Source organism: Camelina sativa, chromosome 10 (genome assembly GCF_030686135.1).
Source record: "Camelina sativa cultivar CO46 ecotype springtype chromosome 10, ASM3068613v1".
NCBI lineage: Eukaryota > Viridiplantae > Streptophyta > Magnoliopsida > Brassicales > Brassicaceae > Camelina > Camelina sativa.
Genome location: NC_141889.1, coordinates 3,554,765 through 3,574,428, shown reverse-complemented (window position 1 = coordinate 3,574,428; position 19,664 = coordinate 3,554,765). Strand labels below are relative to the sequence as shown.

The 19,664-nt window shown below is 35.2% G+C and overlaps 4 protein-coding genes across 5 annotated transcripts; 2 read left to right on the top strand and 2 right to left on the bottom strand.

The window, feature by feature from the left end:
- Positions 1-5,723: 5,723 nt before the first annotated feature.
- LOC104716932 (uncharacterized) lies at positions 5,724-7,532 on the top strand. Its single transcript, XM_010434411.2, has 3 exons — positions 5,724-6,237; positions 6,358-6,583; positions 6,904-7,532. Exons 1-3 carry the CDS (start codon positions 6,025-6,027, stop codon positions 7,320-7,322), a joined length of 858 nt encoding a protein of 285 aa, XP_010432713.1. The 5' UTR covers positions 5,724-6,024; the 3' UTR covers positions 7,323-7,532.
- A 1,277-nt stretch (positions 7,533-8,809) lies between these two features.
- LOC104716931 (early nodulin-like protein 4) lies at positions 8,810-9,791 on the bottom strand. Its single transcript, XM_010434409.3, has 2 exons — positions 9,494-9,791; positions 8,810-9,412 (listed from the first exon to the last, which is right to left on the bottom strand). Exons 1-2 carry the CDS (start codon positions 9,678-9,680, stop codon positions 8,973-8,975), a joined length of 627 nt encoding a protein of 208 aa, XP_010432711.1. The 5' UTR covers positions 9,681-9,791; the 3' UTR covers positions 8,810-8,972.
- A 934-nt stretch (positions 9,792-10,725) lies between these two features.
- Positions 10,726-15,188, top strand: LOC104716929 (putative potassium channel AKT5). The gene is made up of 12 exons (XM_010434406.3): positions 10,726-11,303; positions 11,612-11,977; positions 12,075-12,132; positions 12,213-12,530; positions 12,702-12,947; positions 13,031-13,129; positions 13,222-13,254; positions 13,355-13,540; positions 13,630-13,824; positions 13,931-14,006; positions 14,093-14,659; positions 14,776-15,188. Exons 1-12 carry the CDS (start codon positions 11,065-11,067, stop codon positions 15,039-15,041), a joined length of 2,649 nt encoding a protein of 882 aa, XP_010432708.1. The 5' UTR covers positions 10,726-11,064; the 3' UTR covers positions 15,042-15,188.
- A 31-nt stretch (positions 15,189-15,219) lies between these two features.
- On the bottom strand, positions 15,220-19,434 carry LOC104716930 (putative boron transporter 7). Of its 2 annotated transcripts, none has more exons than XM_019231098.2 (13): positions 18,932-19,434; positions 18,567-18,713; positions 18,376-18,458; positions 18,074-18,266; positions 17,838-17,976; positions 17,581-17,746; positions 17,334-17,500; positions 17,062-17,235; positions 16,884-16,979; positions 16,680-16,796; positions 16,265-16,587; positions 15,742-16,171; positions 15,220-15,654 (listed from the first exon to the last, which is right to left on the bottom strand). In XM_019231098.2, the coding sequence occupies exons 2-13, from the start codon at positions 18,668-18,670 to the stop codon at positions 15,625-15,627; spliced, it is 2,022 nt and encodes a 673-aa protein (XP_019086643.2). In that variant the 5' UTR covers positions 18,671-18,713; positions 18,932-19,434; the 3' UTR covers positions 15,220-15,624. The 2 variants fall into 2 exon arrangements, with proteins under 2 accessions (XP_019086643.2, XP_087325186.1); XM_087469060.1 differs by having other exon boundaries at positions 17,826-17,976; positions 18,932-19,201.
- Positions 19,435-19,664: the final 230 nt, after the last annotated feature.

Below are 19,664 nucleotides of genomic sequence, written 5' to 3'. Positions count from 1 at the left end.
AAATATGAAGTAGGTATAAAGTTTACTAGCTTCTTGATGAGTTCACAATTAATAATGCCAACTATGCTAACATTTTAGTTTAAACTTTGTACTACCTCAGACAAATTAATGTTTTATTATATTGATATAGATAGAAACTATATTTATTTTAAGATTTGATTCGTATACTTTTACACAATATTCCAATTCCTAAGTGTTTGATAGTGAGTTTCATATAAATATTACATTAAAACTATATTAAAATGTATGCTGATGCAAATTGGCATAATTTATTGATATAAACAGCACTTTATAGATCATTAAGACATGGAACTTTATCAACACTTCAGTTGTTTTTGGTTGGATATTAGATTGATTGTGGACTTTGATATGATTATTAGTTCTTTACACACACACACCCACAAAAAAAAATCAGATATAATGACATTATATAATGTTTTAAAACATTATATAATGTTTTAAAACATTGTATAATGTTTTAGATTCTGAAATTTAAGATGGGAATATCCCATCAGTCTAAATGTTGGGAGACAAACTAATTTGTGAAAAAAGAAAATATATGTTCCAACTTTGATTCCTTCTTATCCCACTCTTCCTTGATTAAATCTCTTAAAGCTACAAAATATTTATACTGTATCATTTTTGTGGACTAATGTTTAAAAACCATCAAAATAAAGTTAAAAATATCACTAAGAATATGGGGTTCCTTTATTATAAAGACCAATGAAGATAAACGTGTTTCCCTTCAAATAAAGTTAATGAAAGTTAGCAATTTGTATCCTTTATAACTTAAAATAAACAGATGGTGATTGTATTTTACAAACAATGCCAAAGTTTATGGTACTTTTTCAAATCCCCACACATATAAAGTTTCGACATCTCAAGACTCAAGAGGTCTCTAGTTTGTTAAAGTAAGAAGAAAACAATACTTAAGTTGATAGTGTCTATAACATGTTGATACAGTGTGGCAAAGTTCTCTGAACTTGTGATATAGAATGTGTAGATTTATGGACAATGAATACTAATCTACGCATTGAAGAACAAGGAGCTCTAAGTTTGTGACTACTACTTTGTTATTGCTAAGGCGAAATTTGGTGTTTGATTACAATTTTCCTTTGCTATCCTCAAAGCTTCCAAGGCATACAATATAGATAACCAATGGCTTAGTCGCATATATATATATATATATTCATATTTATTTAATACGTACACATAATCTTTCTTTTTTTTTTTTGATAAAGATAATATACATAATCTCATAGCCAATCCGTTAAAAGGAAAACATAGTAATAGCCGTGTAAGAAAAGTTATCGTATATAACATTGAAATTATTCTAGAACATTGGTGATAAGACCTAACCATGGTTCATATACACACACATATATATTATATATATATATAGTATGTTCTTTTAGCAGTTACCATTTCAATTTTCTTGTCAAAATCACAATGGATATAAGAAATTGTAGTATCTTTTGCCAAGTGTTCTTAACACATAATGTAAGTTACAGGGGACCGTAACTTTCAAGTGATTCGAGATCAGAAAATATCCTTCTCAAATAAGCTTTGATATAACAACGTTTATAAATTATTCAATTTCGAACACATAAGTTAACCTTACTTTCTTTTGGCTCTTCGGTTTCACTCCTAGCCAAAAGAACTCCTCTAAATAATAAAAATTATTGTGATTTGTGACAAAATAATAATATATAGTACGACAGTAGTATATCTTGTGAAGTTATAAATTAATTATACATGAATTAAACAGAAAATATCGATTAGCCTTTATAGTCTATATAGATCTTTCGTATGCTCCAGCACCTCTTCAAACGGTTTGTCTTGGCTCAATTTTTTTTGTTTCTCTAGAATTTTGAGGAATTACTCCTCAATTAAGAATAAACTATTTCAAAAATTGTAAAAAAACTAGTGTATGTATCCACACAAAACTGTTGCAAGAGAGATGTTTCAAATGACCAAACTTATTTTTTTGAATTTAATGTTAAATTATATTCAAAAGAAAAATAAACATTTTACAATGCAAGACCAAAGCTGTTTCTTAATACTGTTTTCTTAACACATTGCTAAACATATTGTCCTATGGGTGTAATATGATCTTGTGGCAAACCAAACCAAATGACCATAACTTATACTATAGCTTAGTAGTTTGTATACCAATGTTGTTACTATATATATATATGATCAATCGAATTCAGATTCATACATTGCATCTTTATAGACAAAAGAAAATTAGATGGGGAGTTTAAATTGTTGACATTTTTCGTGTGTTTGTTTGTATTAAGATTATTACAAAGTTACCATACACCCATAACGTACTATCCATATTCAACTCTTACCATTGGAGTAAGTTGAATATGACAGTTAGCACTTATTAGCACCTAGTAACAGTTTTAAAATCATATACTGTAATTATAGGCTAAAAAGGTTATAAAACATAAGTGAAATTAAAAGTGTTTAAAATATATTATCATACTGGAATATTATACACACAAATGGAACTTGTCGAATGAGTCCCGTCTTCTAGAAGACACATTTCCAATAGACCAATATGAATTCTCATTTCTCATTAAAAAAAATTTTAAAAATCTAGTGGGTATTATTATCTATGTTTTAAGTCTTAACCCTTGCAGATAATTTTTTTAATTGAGTTTATGTTCTGTATAAGTTATACAATCATCTATTATATGTATGACTCCAGTTTAAATTAAATTTCTAATAAAACATTTTTCATATAAGTTTCAGTAATATATTTTTTCCTGTGCAAAATAACTACTTATATATATATATATGTAAACACCTGTGGTTGAGGACGAAAGAAGCAGAGCAAAGCCAACGCAGTCGCAAAGAAAGAAAGAAAAAAATCTGTAAAAAAGTTTTTAAAAACAGGTTTTTGTATTTTAATTAGCAGAATTCTGTAGTATATATAGATATGTATATATCCTTTGACATCAGAATCGTGTATTGTGCATTATATATGTCTTACTAACGTGAAAGATTAGCATAAGATCTCAGAATCTTTATTCAACGAGTCCAAAATGAACTAATTTAAGATGTAACTGATATATATATACAAGAACATAATCATAACATAGCTTTTCCCACAAACTTATACGTGACAGCTTTTCACAGCGTTGAGTCAATTGAAATAACCACACAAATTTATTTGACTCTCATTTTAATTATATCAGTATATCACTACAAAAACATGCAGTCTGCGTCGGTTCTACTATTTTTTTAATTAACGTATGGAAAACGACTCAAATAGTATAAGAACTTCGTATAATCTTGTTCATGCATGTTGTATATTAAAAATATGTGTAGCCAGCTACGATTCAGATACACGCACATACAATCTTGAAGAAAAAAAAGAGTACGCTATCCATGGATTTTTTATGAATTGGTTATAGTAAAACATTAATAATTTATGATAATTAAATTAGCTACAAAGGAAAATCCACCAATGGGCGAAATAACCACTTGATAACAAATGACGACATTCTTCCGTTACTATAAGGGAATTGCTAAGAGAGTTTACTCTTGTTTGTTTTTTTGTGATTTGTTCAAAAGAAAAAAAGAAAAAGTTTGTTTTTTTGTGTATCAATTTGTGATCCCATTCTATTTATACAGCTGCCTAAGGTATTTAATACTACCTTTTTTTTAATAATGAATTTTACCTTATTTCTATCTCAAAATATGATGGATATTTTCAGTTACCATTTAATTACAAGTGTGAGAACAAACTATATTCATAATTAATTTCATATATACAAGAATAATTTTTGATATATACATACTAACAAACTACAAAGTATTATGTACCATTGTGGACAATTTTGGGGTAATATTATGGGCATCGTCTTTAAAATTGTCAAATGCCTATTTCTTAAAATATAACCTAGGTAACCATGATCAGAATTTCAAAGCCTATAGTTATTTTATTTTTTCGTAAACCAAAAAGTATAACCACCGGTATAAAAAGTTTCATGTTTCCTTAGAATGACCTAATCACTATTCGGGAATATTCAGAAAGTTGTACGAACCTATCTACTAAACAACAACAATGTCAATGTATGCATTAATGCATCATGCATGCATATGATTGATGATTGCGTAATTTGCACATTTTACAATTTCTTTCCGTCAGGGTACGTACTAATAACAACAAAGAATAAACTGTTTAGTGTTCACCTCACCTCAAGGATCTGGTCCACATGCTGCCACCATGTGATCCTTGCTCCAGAATATTCCCGGCCTCATCAAAACCCCTCTTGGAAAAAAATGCGGAATATTCTACAAAACCAACTCATTTTATTACTTTTATTTATTTGCATCTCAACTCTTTTTCCGTTCAACACTTCATGTGAGCGATCAAGAAAAAACATCTGTTTAAAACTGGAAAGTGATATATAAAAATTAAACCATGCATGTGCCAATATACATATGGTTTGATAAACATCTTGAAATATATATATCGAAATATGATCTATTCCTGTTGCCGCATTTGCCAATCCTTCATTACTGTTCATACCAAACTAAAGTTTTTATTATACCATACATAAAGTAACCGAAAAAACTCTAAACCCGACACCATTAAATTGATACAACTGCATAGATAAACGTGATTTGCATAAGTTCAGAAAATGTATATTTCACGCTAAAATATTAGATTAGAGTAAATTTTTAGTCAAGAGCGACAAAAGAAGGATGATAGCAGGATTTTTCGTAATGTAAGTTCTAACTTGGAGCTAAATCACCACTAATATTAAGTTTGGTGGCATGAAGGACAAAGGAGATAAACCCATATCAGTAGTACTAGTTGGGGATAAGTGCGTTTAGAACAAGAAAACACGTGTATGGCTATCCTCCACGTAAGATGTCTTTGTCCCTGTCTGATTATTGGCACGTGGGTCCTATTTTCACAGATCATGACGATTCTAGCGACTTGCGCAAATTTGCTTTTCATGATTATTAATTATTACACTTTTTCCTTTAGATATAACTTAATTATTGCACTTTTCTTCTTCTTTTTTGAGTCGCGTGAAATAATTCAGATAAATTGGGATGTAATTCCACACTAGTTTTAAGGGAGAAAGTTTCAAATACCGTGGACGTTATTAGTTACAATATTATCCACACCAAAATAACGTTTATGTCAAGGAACATAAACTTATTTTGCTTTGACAAAAATCAAAAACACCGTGTAACCGTTTAGGAAAAAAAAATGAAGATAATTGACTAACCTAATTCTTTTCCTCAATATTTTTAAAGCAAACCATACCACTAGTCACTAGACCAGATGTGAATTAAAACGTAATTATTTAGGGGCCTAAAACACAATTTCCCTTATGCAAAGCCGTCGTCTCTAATTATTTCGTTAATCTAACTCCACACGCGTTTTATCTAGTTTTTCAGATAATCTTATTTCAAATTAAGAAATTAATAAAATAGCATACAAATTAATCTAATTGTTTTTAAGTAGATATAAACAAATCTAATTGTTTTTTTTAGGTAGATATAAACAAATCTAATAGTTAAAAATGGATAATAGTGCGTATACTAATCTAATCTAATTTAGCAGAAAACAAAAAATTTAGTATACTAATTATATTCGAATAGAGTATATCCGAATCTGTGGTCCGAAGTTGTCGTGATTGGCTATGCTGACATAAGAAATAGCTGTCTTTTTAGCCATCAGATCCGACTCAGTTCCCAATCATATACTCACGCGTCATCATCTTCCAAACTCAAAAAACAGAGCATCAAAGCAATCACTTGTTCGCGGCGCCTTGTCTCTGTTTTCTCTCCCACCTCCAAGGCGGGTCCCCCTATCCCAACTTATCCGAGTCAGACTTTAGCCCTCTCTCTCTGACTCTGACTATATATATACCCTTCTTCTTTATTCCTATTTTTCTTCATCCCACAACAAGAATTAAAAGAAAGAAAGAAAAGAAAAGAAAACAAGAAACATTTCTCATCTCTCTCTCTCTCCTTTCAAAAAAAGAAGAAATGGATCGGCAAAATTCCGATGACATCATGAAATTTCTCGACGGCATGGCTAGCTCCGACGATGTTTTGTTTGGTTTCCTCGACGAAGGTAACCAGTCACCGGAGGATTATAACTTCGCCGCCGGCGACGAATTAGAAGCTGATAACGACGTCACCGATTGTAATTCTGAAGAGAACATAAAGTTTTGGCAAGAACAAGAACAACTTCTCCAGGTAACTTTTTTTTTTAATCTTATTTGTATATATAAACTCTTTCTTTGATTAAAGGTTCTTTTTTGTGGGGTCTCATTAATTAATTATGTTTTTTTTTGGGACCAAATCTGAAATGTGTAGGCGACTCTGTATAGGACAAGTTCAATTGAGACAAAGATCAGACAAGCAACCAAGGAAGCGTTGAAACTAATTAGATCAAATGGTTTGGTATGTGTCTGTGGAAGACCGGTGACCGACGGTTGCCGTAGCTGTTTGCGCGGCGAAGTATCTCGCCGTCTACGAGACGCCGGCTATGATTGCGTCATTTCCAAATCCAAGTGGAGAAGCTCTCATGAGATCCCTGCTGGTAAGCAATCAAAACCTATTTTTTTACTCGAATCTTTAAATTCCTAGTATTCTGTTTTCCTAATTAAAGAAGAAGATATACTACTATGTGATTTTTAGATTAAAAACTGTTTTAAAAGATTTTGTTGGAATTTGTATTTGTTTTTTGAAACCTTCGCCCATCTTTATCACGCCATTAATATATAAACCACGTCAACGGGATTATCTAGATATTCTACAAAAATAAATACTGTTGAACATCTTCCGCCTTGAAGTAAGTTGTCATTAATTATAATACTTTGGACTAACCATGACGTTTATTTTTTCTAAAACATTAATTAGGTGAGCATGAATTTTTGGAGATCGTGGACAAATCTAAGAAAGGCGAGATCCGGGTGGTGATCGAGCTATGTTTTAGGGCGGAGTTTGAGATGGCGAGAGGTAGCGAAGAGTACAAGCGACTCATCGGAATGTTACCGGAAGTGTACGTCGGGAAAACGGAGAGGCTAAAGTCATTGATAAAGATATTGTGCATGGCGGCGAAGAAATGTATGAAAGACAAGAAGATGCACTTGGGTCCTTGGAGAAAACACAAGTACATGCAAGCCAAATGGCTCGGAACGTGCGAGAGAAAATCTGTGTCGCCGGTTTCGGAGATGGAGGAGGATAGGTTTCCTGAGGCAAAGCAGAGGGTGTCTATGTTGTGTTATGGTCTTCTTGGTGCTGAAATGGGCCGTCCGGCCGCCGTAGCGGTCGTCTGATTATATATATAGACAAATCAAGTTAGGGGGGAAGTAAAGTGAAATGAGCGAGTTTCACTTGAGAGATTTTAAGTGAAACGGTCTCATCGATGATTTTGTCGTGTGTGCCCAAAACAGGGCAACTTTTTTTTTTTTTTGTGATAAATTAAATATTTTAATGTATGTATATTCAAAGGGGTTAAAAAAGGGAAGTAGGAGACGATTTCCTCATGTGATTTTTGTTTGAAGTCAACACGGTTTTGCAATAAAACACTTAGGGGGAGATATTGGTTTAGGATTTAGAATGAATTTTAATGACTTTAAAAGTTATGTAAAATATGTTGTTATTCAATCAAGACTTTTAAAAATTCTTTAAAAATTTGGTGTTATTGGTTGTGGATTTGTAAAAAGTTATCTAAAATCTTGATAAATTTAGTGCTATTGGATTAAGAGTTTTATAAAGTCATTAAAAGTTTTATGTTATTCAAGTAAAACAAAAGAATCTTGGATTGTTAATGAATTCAAATTTTATGTTATTGGTTTAGGATTTTATATCATTTTCTTCATAACAAAAGTCATGAAAACTCTTTCATCAAATAGAAAGATTTTACAAGATTAGAAAAAACAAATCATCAAGATTTTAAAAAACTTCCTAAACAATCTCTTAGAATCTTTCATTTTTAACTTTCAATTATCTATGATTCTAACAATCAGCAAGAACATAAAGTCATTAAAATTCTTTCTAAATCCTAAACCAATACCTCCCCCTTAACTCTTTTTTATTTGGCAAATGAACAAAACGTGAATAAAAATCACATGAAAACCAGTATTGACTAGTAGGCCAGAGAGTTTATGTACTGAAGTTCAATAGTCATCATCTTATTCTTTAGTACGCGCTTTTCTTGGTTCACTTCACTATAAACGTTTTCTAAATTTAATCATGTTATCCGTGACTCTTATGGAGTTCTCTACACAAAAGTTTATGAAAGAAATTAATCTGTTAATTCTATGTAGCGTAATATATATAATTGAGTAGACGTGCAAGTATCACCTTTTTTCGTTCCGCAGAGCATTAGGAATCTGAAATTAAGAATTCCTTCCAAAACGAAACTATATATGGCATATGCATGGGATGTTGCCCCTGTCCACATGTACTATATGTAGCTAGGTACGACTACGTCGTTTACACAATTGCACGGTAGATAATTTTTCTTCAACGTAATACTGAATTAATATCTTGCGGCTTTTAAATTCCCGCGATTCAAATCAAATCATATCATTTCGTTTCCAGCGTCGATGCAAATCCAACCCGGAGCTAAGTGATCCTTAGTTTACCCGGTTCTAATTACCTCTATAACTCTATATTTTGTTGAATGCCTCAGTTAGTTATTATAGTATAGTTGATTGATTTTAGTTATGTTCTTGTGTATAAAATATCTTAATCGTTCACTAAGAATTAATTCGTTTTTTACATATAAAAATTTAAGATTTGATAAAATATGAAGAACTTTTGCATGATGAATGGCATTATTGCATGATCATGATGATTAAACACAAAAACAAGGACAAATACGAGACGGGAGAAATAGAAAAGCTTACAATAAACATAATAAAAGGCACATTAATTTAGATTAAAACTCATCTCTGGAGAAAGTAATACCCTCACAAATTCTAAACCATGGAGCTTATCATAATCACGAGAAACAAGCCTAGAGAAACCACCCCCGGACCAACGGAACCGGCCGAATTGTGAGCTGCCGCAGCGGGACCTGAAGCCGGAGCAGGAGCTCCTGAAGACGAATCCACTCCCGGAGAAGGTGCCGGCGACGACAAAGACTGATGGACCAGAGACGTTGAGGGTGACGGGGAAGGAGAGGGATGACGAGGAGTGTGTCTGTGGTGGTCCGTGGACATGACCGTTAAGGCTAGCTTCTGACCTTTGAGACAGTTTCCGATGTCGCCGCTGATGAAAAAGAATGGGCCTGAGCGTCTAAGTTGGAAGAGAGAGTCACCGTCTGAGAGGGAAGCCAAGGGGTCAGTCGTGTTGCATGTGTTGTACTCTTGTTCACTCACTTGCAGCACTGAATCTTCTCCCTTCACATACTTAAAAACTTGCGAAAGCAACAATGTTGCATCAGTGACATTTTTGACACATTGTGTACACATAGATCGAATAGAGGAGAGAGACTTACAAAGAGTGTCATTGACTTGAAACCGGTGTCTGTGAGACCAGTCAGTATAATCCTCGGAAGGAGCAAGGACCCAACCATCTGTCTCACCAACATAGAACTTGTGCCCACTTGATAACCCTATTGTAAACCCCAAACCCATCAACATCACAATCATCAAGTAAACATCAAACATTTTAACCAACACCATCTATCTCTCCGACCCACAAACTTTAATTAGCAACACTCACTTACAGCTAACTTGTTAATTTGGTGTGTGTTCTGGGTCCCTTGTATGGATGTGTATTTATGGTGAAAGTAGTGGGCAAGAGATAGCCGTTGGCTGTGCATTCGATATGTAGAGAAAATGCCAATTAAGTAGAAGCGTTACTTTCGTGCTCGTTTATTTTCTTTCATTACACGTTTCGACATGCAATAAAAGTAACGGCCATCTTTCGTTCAACTTCTCTTCCTCCGATACATATACAGACAACCATATATATTTCGTCAGGTAACCACGCCACAATTAAATTCCATTTTCTTAATTCAAACTTATATAACGTATGGTCTTGTTTTATACTATTGGGTCAGTAACTAGAAAACAGTAATAACTGTTTTTGAAAATTTGAGTTATATAAAAAAAAAAATTACATTTCAAATATTAATTATTGTAAAGATTTAGGTAGATTCGGATAAAATTCGGATATTCAAAAATGTTTAATTTCAAAGGAAGAAAATTGTTTGACACTTTGACTGAGCTATTCTAGTAACTCTTTTGGCTGGAAGAAGAAATTCATCTCTCTTATTTGACTGTCAAAATCGACGATTGTAGTATACTTTAGAAAAATTCTGAATTTCGAATATGTACATTTATAGAAGAAAATTGCGACACATATTCATGGGTCTTATTATATATATATATATATATATATTTAGCTATGATATTTACTTCTATTAAAACGAATAGATCTACTACCAAAATGTTGAATTGTAATAATAACGTTTATATTAATAAGTAAGGAATCTTTACTAAAAGATTCTTTTTTTTAAGGAAAAAATCCTAAAAGATTTTTGAAAGTCTTCCACAAAAACTAGTAAACCTATCCGTAAAACCAAAAAAATATGGAAATCATCATATTATACGAAACTGAACAATAAATTGTGATTTTGGAAAAACACCAAATAAGGGGAAAATTATTAATGTTGAAAAAACCGAAACTTTACTTATTAATACTCTTTTTCATTGGGATGTATTCGTCGATACGATATCTAATTTTTTTTATGGTAAGAAGAATTATGTGTATATAAAGGTGGGAAAATAGTTGAAGCAGGGGTAAAAAGTAAAAAAGGTAATAAAAAACCAGAGAAAGAGAAAGGACTCACACACACCAAGTTAAGGAGAAAACCGAATTGGTAAGGAGGAGGAGAGACTAGAGACCAGCCCATGTGTACACGCTTCTCCTCTCAACAATAAATTTTGCTTTGACAACGGAACGTGAACGGCCTTTTTATCCACTTAGGTCACAGAGAGAGAGAGAGAGAGAGAGAGAGAGAGAGAGAGAGAGAGAGAGTTGAATCCTCCTGCATCGATCGGTATGGAGAAGGATAAGAAGAAGAAGACGATGGAGTGGTTTTGGCCGGAGAAGAACGACGGCGGAGTTATTTTGGAGGCGGAGAATGTGGCGGCCGAACATTTATCTAAAGACGGGACAATGAGCCATTACAGTTTCAGCAAAGGTCTTCTTCCGCCGCTCGGAGTCGGAGCCGCCGGTCGTTCTGGCCGTCGTATTAAGCTTCGCTGCTTTATCGTCTCTCCCTTCGATCCTCGCTACAGGTACTACGTACGCTGATTCTGTGTATCTTCCTTTACTTTTGTGTAATTTGAGATTTTGTGGACTGGATGAATCGTTTGATGCATGTCTCGCGTGGAACTGATTTTTTTAAGCTTCTCTTCTTCTGAGATTTCTGGAGAAGTTAGAAAATTGCAAAATCTCAATTCCCAAATTTTTTGATGAATCTAAACTGTTCGATGAATTGCTCGTGTTGGTGAAGAGACATTATAATTCCATGATTTTTCATAGTTTTGTTTAGCTATGATAGTATATATCACTGTGACTGATGATGAGTTGCACAATGTTGCAGAGCGTGGGATTGGTTTCTAGTGGTTTTGGTGCTCTACACAGCATGGGCTTCACCTTTTGAGTTTGGGTTCCTGCAAACACCTAGAGCACCTCTCAGTATTCTTGATAACATTGTCAACGGGTTTTTCGCTGTTGATATTGTTCTGTCATTCTTTGTTGCCTTCTTAGACAAGTCAACTTATCTCCTTGTCGATGATCCCAAGAGAATAGCTTGGAGATATACCTCCACTTGGCTTATTTTTGACATCGTATCTACAGTTCCTTATGAACTTTTTGCCAGCTTATTGCATAAGACTATCCAAGGATATGGGATTTTCAGTATGCTGCGTCTATGGCGTCTCCGCAGGGTCAGTAAATGTTTTGCCAGGTGAGGCTTTGAATCTGTTTCATCATCTGTTGTTATTCATCAAGCTATTCTATTCTTTTTAATAGTACTTCTAAGTGCCCTGTATTGAGCTTTTCAGATTGGAGAAAGATCGGAAATTCAGCTACTTCTGGATTCGATCCACGAAACTTTACCTTGTTAGTATCTGTACATCATCTTACATTAAGCAACTATATTTTATTGCTGTCACTATAAGACATTGATGGTCGTATTGCAGGCTGCTCTCTTTGTGGTTCACTGTGGCGCCTGCTTCTGCTATTCTATTGCTGCACATTACCCAGATCCCTCAATGACATTTATGGCACTTGCTGAGGAAAATTGGACAAAGAAAAATTTGCTTATCCGGTATGTTACAGCAATGTATTGGTCCATAACAACTTTCTCAACAACGGGTTATGGTGATATACATGGTAACAATGCAAGCGAGAGGGCCTTCATCCTCTTCTACATGATATTTAATCTTGGATTGCTAGCTTATATAATTGGTAATATGACCAGCTTGGTGGTTCATGTGACCAGTCGCACCATAAACTTTGTAAGTTCTGTTTATGGTTTGATTAATTGCTCATTTCTCCTTTCCTCTGTACAATTCAGAAATATTATCCAAGAACACACGAAATCTTTGTTTTGAACTAAGCCACTTATCCTCCTGCAAGAGTTGTTTTATACTGTTTTAATATTTCTTGTTGATTTTAAATTATTTCAGAGAGATACTATCCAAGCAGCCTCAGCATTTGCTCAGAGGAACAATCTTCCAGTGCGCTTGCAAGAACAGATGGTAGCTCATTTATCTTTGAGGTACAGAACTGATTCAGAAGGCCTACAGCAGAAAGATATTATTGATTCCCTCCCCAAGGCTATCCGTTCCAGCATATCACATTATCTGTTCTACGAAAATGTTGACAAGATCTACTTGTTCCGTGGAATATCCAATGATCTTCTATTCCAATTGGTATGTTTTTTCATTGACAAAGATTTTAGACTTGTCTACTTTCTTTTGATGGATCACCCGTTCAACCTTCTGATATAATGTAGGTCACTGAGATGAAGGCCGAGTATTTTCCTCCTAAAGAAGATGTGATTTTGCGGAATGAAGCACCAACTGATTTTTACATAATGGTCACAGGGGCTGTTGTAAGTTTTTTTTGGTTGTATCTGCGAAACAATTCTACTTGTCCTTTCATTTTTTTTCCCTCCAAATAGTTGACAATTCTCCTATATGACAGGACATCATTGCACGTGTGAATGGAGTGGATCAGGTAAAATCCGCATTGTGATTTCGCTTTCAAGATAGCTTTTAAGTTGTGATTTCCCTTGTAAGACAGCTTTTTAAAGTTGTGATTTGTGTATTCATTTCAGGTAGTTGGTGAAGCACGCACAGGTCAGGTTTTTGGTGAAGTAGGGGTCCTATGTTACAGGCCACAGTTGTTCACAGTTCGTACCAAGCGATTGAGTCAATTGCTTCGCCTGAACCGTACAGCATTCTTAAACCTTGTTCAAGCAAACGTTGGTGATGGAGCAATAATCATGAATAATCTTCTTCAGGTTGGTCCCAAAGCTATTTTTTTATAATCTATAGTGACTACAAAATTCTACTATTTTGTCTCATATGAATATGTTATGGTCTAATACAGCATCTGAAAGACTCAGAAGATCCAGTGATGAAAGACATTTTGGCTGATATAGAACTCATGTTGGCTCAAGGGAAAATGGATCTACCTCTTAGTTTATGTTTCGCAGCAGACAGAGGAGACGATTTACTGCTGCATCATTTACTGAAACGAGGCTCAAACCCAAATGAAACAGATACGAACGGCCGAACCGCGCTGGTCAGTTCCAAATTCCTCTGTTTAAAGAAACTATCGCATCAATTTTCACTCTAAGAACAATCAAAGTCCTCACTCTTTATGTTTTGTGTGTGTATTTTTATCTCAGCACATAGCAGCATCAAAAGGAAACCAATATTGTGTTGTATTACTTCTCGAGAAAGGAGCAGATCCTAACATTAGAGGTATGTTATAACGAAGGTTTTATGAGTCCATTGCGTATTATATATAATCTGGTAATCGTCTAGTAATTGTTTAAAAACTTTTGCAGATTCAGAAGGTAATGTACCATTATGGGAAGCAATCAGTGGGAGACATGAAGAAATTGCTAAACTCTTATCAGAAAATGGCGCAACCCTAAGCTTTGACACAGTAGGGCATTTCTCTTGCTTAGCTGTTGGACAAAACAGCTTAGATACACTCAAAGACATTCTAAAATACGGTGGAGATATCTCACTCCCAGATGTCAACGGAACCACAGCTTTGCACAGAGCAGTCTCAGAAGGAAACGTGGAGATTGTGAAGTTCTTGTTAGAGCAAAGAGCTGACATGGACAAGCCAGATGTTTATGGTTGGACGGCTCGTGGTCTTGCTGAGCATCAAGGACATGAAGATATCAAAGCTTTGTTTCATAATCAAAGACCAGTGGAGAAGAAACAGAACTTTGTTTCTGGCACACCAGAGTTTAAATCATTGATGAAACATTGCAGCGAGCCTGTAATGATTTACCACCGTTCAAGGGAAGCAATGCCGCCTCTGGACCGAGCTGTTTCTCAGAGATGGAAGCCAAGTAATTTCAAGAACTCGCTGTTTGGTATCATGTCGGCTGCCAACACTGGTAAAACGCCTCTTACTTACTCTCTCCATCCTGAAATTAACTTAAGTTGCGGGTTTTTTTTTTTTTTTTTTGGAAATAAAAACAGTACTAAATTTATTTATTTTCTATTGATTCAGGTGTAGAACGTGGGGCATCTACCAGAACTGCGGCAATAAGTGAAGGAGCAGGTGTGGTTTATCCGGCGAGAGTGACGATCAGTGGTGAGGTTTCCTCCTCGGGTAAAGTAGTAAAGCTACCGGATTCTCTTGAAGAGTTATTTGAAATTGGTGAGAAGAAGCTGGGATTCGTAGCCACAAAGATTCTGAGCAAAGAAGGAGCCGAAATCGACGACATCAGTATTATAAGAGACGGTGATTATCTCCTTCTTCTGAAGGTTTCTTGAAAAACACGCCAGTTAAAGATGTAAAGGGATATTTGATTTTATACTTTTTAGCCATTTAACATAATCGGATTCATAACATCATCTTTGTCAACAGTTTTTGGTCATGACAATGTAACTGCAGACGTAATCAGCTGCATTAAACATAAACGCACAACAGAACTAAAAGTAAAAGGATCAGTAGAAGGAATTCTCTCTTGTCATCCAGCTTTTTATTTCTAACAAAACAAAAAGAAGTAACAAAAACTTCATCTTTCAGCCCTAAAGGCAGAAATGAGAGAATTGTCTAGTAGTGTGTGATCTATCCTTTTTTCTTTTTGTTGTTGTTGTTGTTGTTGTTGTGTGGTAGATAAAGTAAACAAAATATAACAAAAAAGTGAGGAAACAAAAAAGTGAGGAAACCAAAAACATGTTTCATAGCAGAAACAATCAGCAAGCTTGTTGTACTTGTATCCTCCCTCTCTTTGCCCCATCTTTATATGCTCACTTGCTTTTTCTATCGCCTCTAAACATCTTCTTCGTACCATTTTAATCTGCGGTTTCTTTCAAGCAAACGGATTTGTTCCTTTTCTCAAGCAAGACTTAATTATGAGTGTCCACTGTTTTCTGGATACACCTGAGGACAAAAATAACTTGTATAATGTGCAGATCAAATAAGATTTATGTTAACAAATCGATTTCAAGAATGATTATAAATTTTTACCATCTGGGATCTGTCTTCTTTGACACTTAAGGTTCTATGCTTGAGTTCACCTCTGCTAGTAGTAATCTCATCTAGGATCTCTGCATCATAAAACTCGTCTTCACTATTCTCAACAACACTGATCGGAAGCGCCGCCTCTCTTAACTCCCCATTGAAACCGAAGCTGGAGTTTCTTTGTGGTGCACCAACCATCTCTTCATACTCTGAAGAATCCAAAACTTGGAGATGAGATGGATCAAAAAGCTTCGGGAGGATGTGTTGTCTTAGAGCAATGAGGATGAAGAACGGCAATGGGAACAATATTCCTCCTACAGGTATCCATGTCACTCCATAACATATCAGAAAATACAGAAGCTGGAAGAGTGTAAACATAACAATCGACTTGTATGGTACTATCTCCACAAATGATGCATGTAAGCCTTCAAGAACTCTGTTCACACACACAAAAACATAAACAAATCAGAAATTTTCTTCAAAAAACTGAAAGAGGTTGTGATGTTTAAAAGTAGAGTTTCTGTAGTACTTGAATCGACGACCAGGAGTTATGAATAGCAACTGAAGTCTTTCCCAGAACTGGTTACCAGGGAGACTATCAACAGCCATGTAAGTGAAGTAACCCCATAGGACTGAAGTTGGTATCATTCTGAGAACTGGTACTGCAAATATCAACAACCCAACAAGGATCGATTGCAAGAGATTGCTCACTCTCTGCTCGTTTACTCTAGCGGGCAAATGGTCTTCAATATGTACCTCTGGATCAAATTTCTTCCCCTTTGTGTCTCCTCCTCCATCATCTGCTTTCATCACTACTTCTTTCAGGTTTTCTAACTCTTTCACCACTGTAGCCTGACAAGTTTCAATATGATAAGACTGATGAGAAATTATCTTCTTGGTATCAAGAGAGGCAGTAAATTAATGAGACAGATATGGTTAGGTGCCTTAGGGGATGTTTCCATCTCTATAAACACATCTTGCATCCTCCCGTAGATCTCCGAGTTGCTAGCTTTTGCCCTCATGCATTCTTTTGCTTTCTGTACCATTTTCTTACGCATTTGCTGCAATTGATACTCAAAACGTTTCAGACTTCAACCAAGTGAAAGTTGGATTCAGTCGGAGTGTTCTGTTTTTATATTTGTACTAACCTGCTTCTTAAGAACTGCAAGACTCTTTGTGTGCATAGGGGATTGTGGAATGACCCCATTTGAAGGAGGAAGTCCAAGTAGACCACAGATCAATGTCTACAACAACATAGAAACGAATAAGTAATGATTCATTCATTTATAACTAAAAAAATGAAAGCCATCACCATAATAACCATACCATGATTCCTAGGATAAAGATATCATAGTGATAAGCCGGGGGATTTTTGAGATTAAACTCCTTCTGCTGAGCCATTTGTGCAGATACACACTGATCAAAGAAGTATAGACCTGCGATCATGATTGCTGGTATAAATGCAGCAAGGATGTAAAGAGGCGGGACCTTCCCCATATCCTACAATTTTAGTCCAAACAAAAGCAATGATTTGGTCCTTCTCTGTTGTAAAGTGTCACATTCACAAATGCAGCAAGGTATGCAGTAGTAGTTAGTACCTTGACGACTGTCCAGTGATACAAAGACTCGGATTCCCAAGGAAGTGGCAATTCCAGCCTCCTTGGAACTCCTTCAGGAAGGTTTCTAGGGACTGTGTATGAAAATGCGCTCCACAACACAAGCATGAGGAGAGTTCCATAATCGCCTATAAAACCTCGCATCCACCCTGCAAATATGAAGCTAGTTATTGTTCAATGATTCTGTCAAGTTTTCACCTATTTAGCCAAATCAAAGCTTTTGACATACTGAAGCCATATTTCCATGATCTTGCCCTCCTGCTTTTCAGAGCAGTGTAAAGAAGACCGAATGAGAATATGACGGCAAGAAGACCATTGGTATACAGCCATTGGAACTGATACGCTTCCAAACTTGGATCGTCAGATTTTGGGACAAGAAACTCGCCTATAAGTCCCTGAATTATGAAATAAAACACTTCTAAGTTTTAATATGTTTAAATGCCTTTTGTATGACTTTTACCATGTTTAAATTACCCATCAGAGAACCTTAACAGCCTCCTGGATAAAAAGAACGGTTATGAGCATTCCAAAGAGCTCTCCTGCGATTCTTGTAAACCTAGAAATGATGTTGCATGCGTTTAACATTGCAAGAAGGATAAGCAAAACTGCTGTCCAGGCACAGATCCTGTTGAAAGAAAAACAAAGAGTTCCAGTGTTAATAATAAGACAGAAGGAATTACCAAAAAAAAACAAACTGAACGGAAAATTAGAAATGTACATACCATCCAGACCAAGCTAAGTAGAGTTTCTGACCCAGCTCAGGCCTGCTTTTGCTGAAACTGTGAAGATATGTGTACATTATAATAGTGGGTTCAGCAACCCCTACGATCAAGAGAGGTTGTCCACCAAAAACTGAATGAATAATTCCACAAATAGCTGTTGAAGCTAATGATTCCGCTATGCCAAGGCTTCGATCTATAAAGCAAGGAGAGTGGGATAAAACCATCAGACAAAGCTTCTCTGGAAGCAACACAAATGTCAACTCTAATATTGGTAAACACGATCGATCCGGTGTAGAGGTAACCTGTCTCTCTGCTAAGCTGCTCGCCGAATGCAATCACAGGTAGTGCAGAGGCAATGAAAATATACAGAGTTGGAGCCAAAATCCTAACATTGATAGTATAAAAAAAAACCAAAATTCATAATTCTGGACCAAAATATTGAATTTGGACGTGAAGTAGATGAAAATATATATAAAGAAGAAGATGAAGAGACCTGACACCAGAATTGAAGGCAGCAAGCCATTCTTGTTTGTAACACTTTCTTCTTCCTTTGAAATCGTTAATAATCCCACCACAGGGGAATTTAACTCCCTCCATATATTGCTAACCTTTTCAAGAATCAGCAATTACCAATGAAGGCCTGTGGATCGATACACATACAAATCAACCAAACAATTTATCATATCTCACGGCAATGTTTGATAAGAAAAGAAAACTGCAGGGAGGGATGATGCCTTGAATCATCAACAACATGCAACTCGTACGTTCTTATTTCCTAAAAACATTGTTAGTTTGTTTTCTTCAAATCTGAGTTAATGCGTGCATGGAACGGAACGATGATGGAAAACAAAACCGAACCTGGAGGGGGAGAAAGAAGAAGAAAGCGGTGGCCGCCGCCGTTACTAGAAAAGATCGACCAATGTGAGAGATTCGATTCCGGTGTAAGGGAGAGGAGAAAAGGAAAGCAGATAATATCTGTTATCGTTGGATTTGGATCTCTCTCTTTCTTTCTGTTTTAGAGAGAGAGAGAGAGAGATAGAGAGAAGAGAGAGAGTCTTCACGCCACGCCTCAGAGGAATTAAGGCAGAGGAGAGATATGAATAATATTTTTGGAAAAAAAAGGGCTACAACAACAAAATAATACGTTTTGGAGAAAAAAAAATAAAGAAAGGGAGATTGGGTAATGAGATAAATTCGCCAAATCCCGCGAAATAGTTGCTCTCGACGTTAAAAATATTTTTTTTTTTAAAAAAATTATTTCAAAATCATTCACTATTTCATTTCTATTTTAATTTTTTCATAACTCTTTATTTTTTTTCTCTGCTTTTATCACAAAGCTCATAAGTATATATATCTCCTATAATTTTGTCTTTTATTTTTAACGAGAATATAGAAGAAGCATTAACCGATGATAAAAATAAAATTTTATTATGAAAAATAGTATGTATCACTATTTTTGGATTTTCTCTAGATTCAAATGTGGCTTTCAAACTTGTGACACAAGCAAAGCAAAAGCCCCTAAAAGGCTATTTAAAAGACAGATAAAAAGGGTGAATGAATATAGGGTACAACAAGAGTAGTAGAGATGAGT

What these genes read in the sequence shown, in the direction of transcription:
- LOC104716932 (XM_010434411.2), top strand. Translation starts at nt 6,025, where the DNA reads ATGGATCGGCAAAATTCCGATGACATCATGAAATTTCTCGACGGCATG. An exon ending in AACAAGAACAACTTCTCCAG is followed by an intron (nt 6,238 to 6,357) that starts GTAACTTTTTTT and finishes TGAAATGTGTAG; the next exon opens with GCGACTCTGTATAGGACAAG. An exon ending in CTCTCATGAGATCCCTGCTG is followed by an intron (nt 6,584 to 6,903) that starts GTAAGCAATCAA and finishes AACATTAATTAG; the next exon opens with GTGAGCATGAATTTTTGGAG.
- LOC104716931 (XM_010434409.3), bottom strand. Translation starts at nt 9,680, where the DNA reads ATGGTGTTGGTTAAAATGTTTGATGTTTACTTGATGATTGTGATGTTG. An exon ending in TCAAGTCAATGACACTCTTT is followed by an intron (nt 9,413 to 9,493) that starts GTAAGTCTCTCT and finishes TGCTTTCGCAAG; the next exon opens with TTTTTAAGTATGTGAAGGGA.
- LOC104716929 (XM_010434406.3), top strand. Translation starts at nt 11,065, where the DNA reads ATGGAGAAGGATAAGAAGAAGAAGACGATGGAGTGGTTTTGGCCGGAG. An exon ending in CCCTTCGATCCTCGCTACAG is followed by an intron (nt 11,304 to 11,611) that starts GTACTACGTACG and finishes ACAATGTTGCAG; the next exon opens with AGCGTGGGATTGGTTTCTAG. An exon ending in TAATGGTCACAGGGGCTGTT is followed by an intron (nt 13,130 to 13,221) that starts GTAAGTTTTTTT and finishes CCTATATGACAG; the next exon opens with GACATCATTGCACGTGTGAA.
- LOC104716930 (XM_019231098.2), bottom strand. Translation starts at nt 18,670, where the DNA reads ATGGAGGGAGTTAAATTCCCCTGTGGTGGGATTATTAACGATTTCAAA. An exon ending in GCAGCTTAGCAGAGAGACAG is followed by an intron (nt 18,267 to 18,375) that starts GTTACCTCTACA and finishes CTTGCTTTATAG; the next exon opens with ATCGAAGCCTTGGCATAGCG. An exon ending in ATCACTGGACAGTCGTCAAG is followed by an intron (nt 17,236 to 17,333) that starts GTACTAACTACT and finishes CTAAAATTGTAG; the next exon opens with GATATGGGGAAGGTCCCGCC.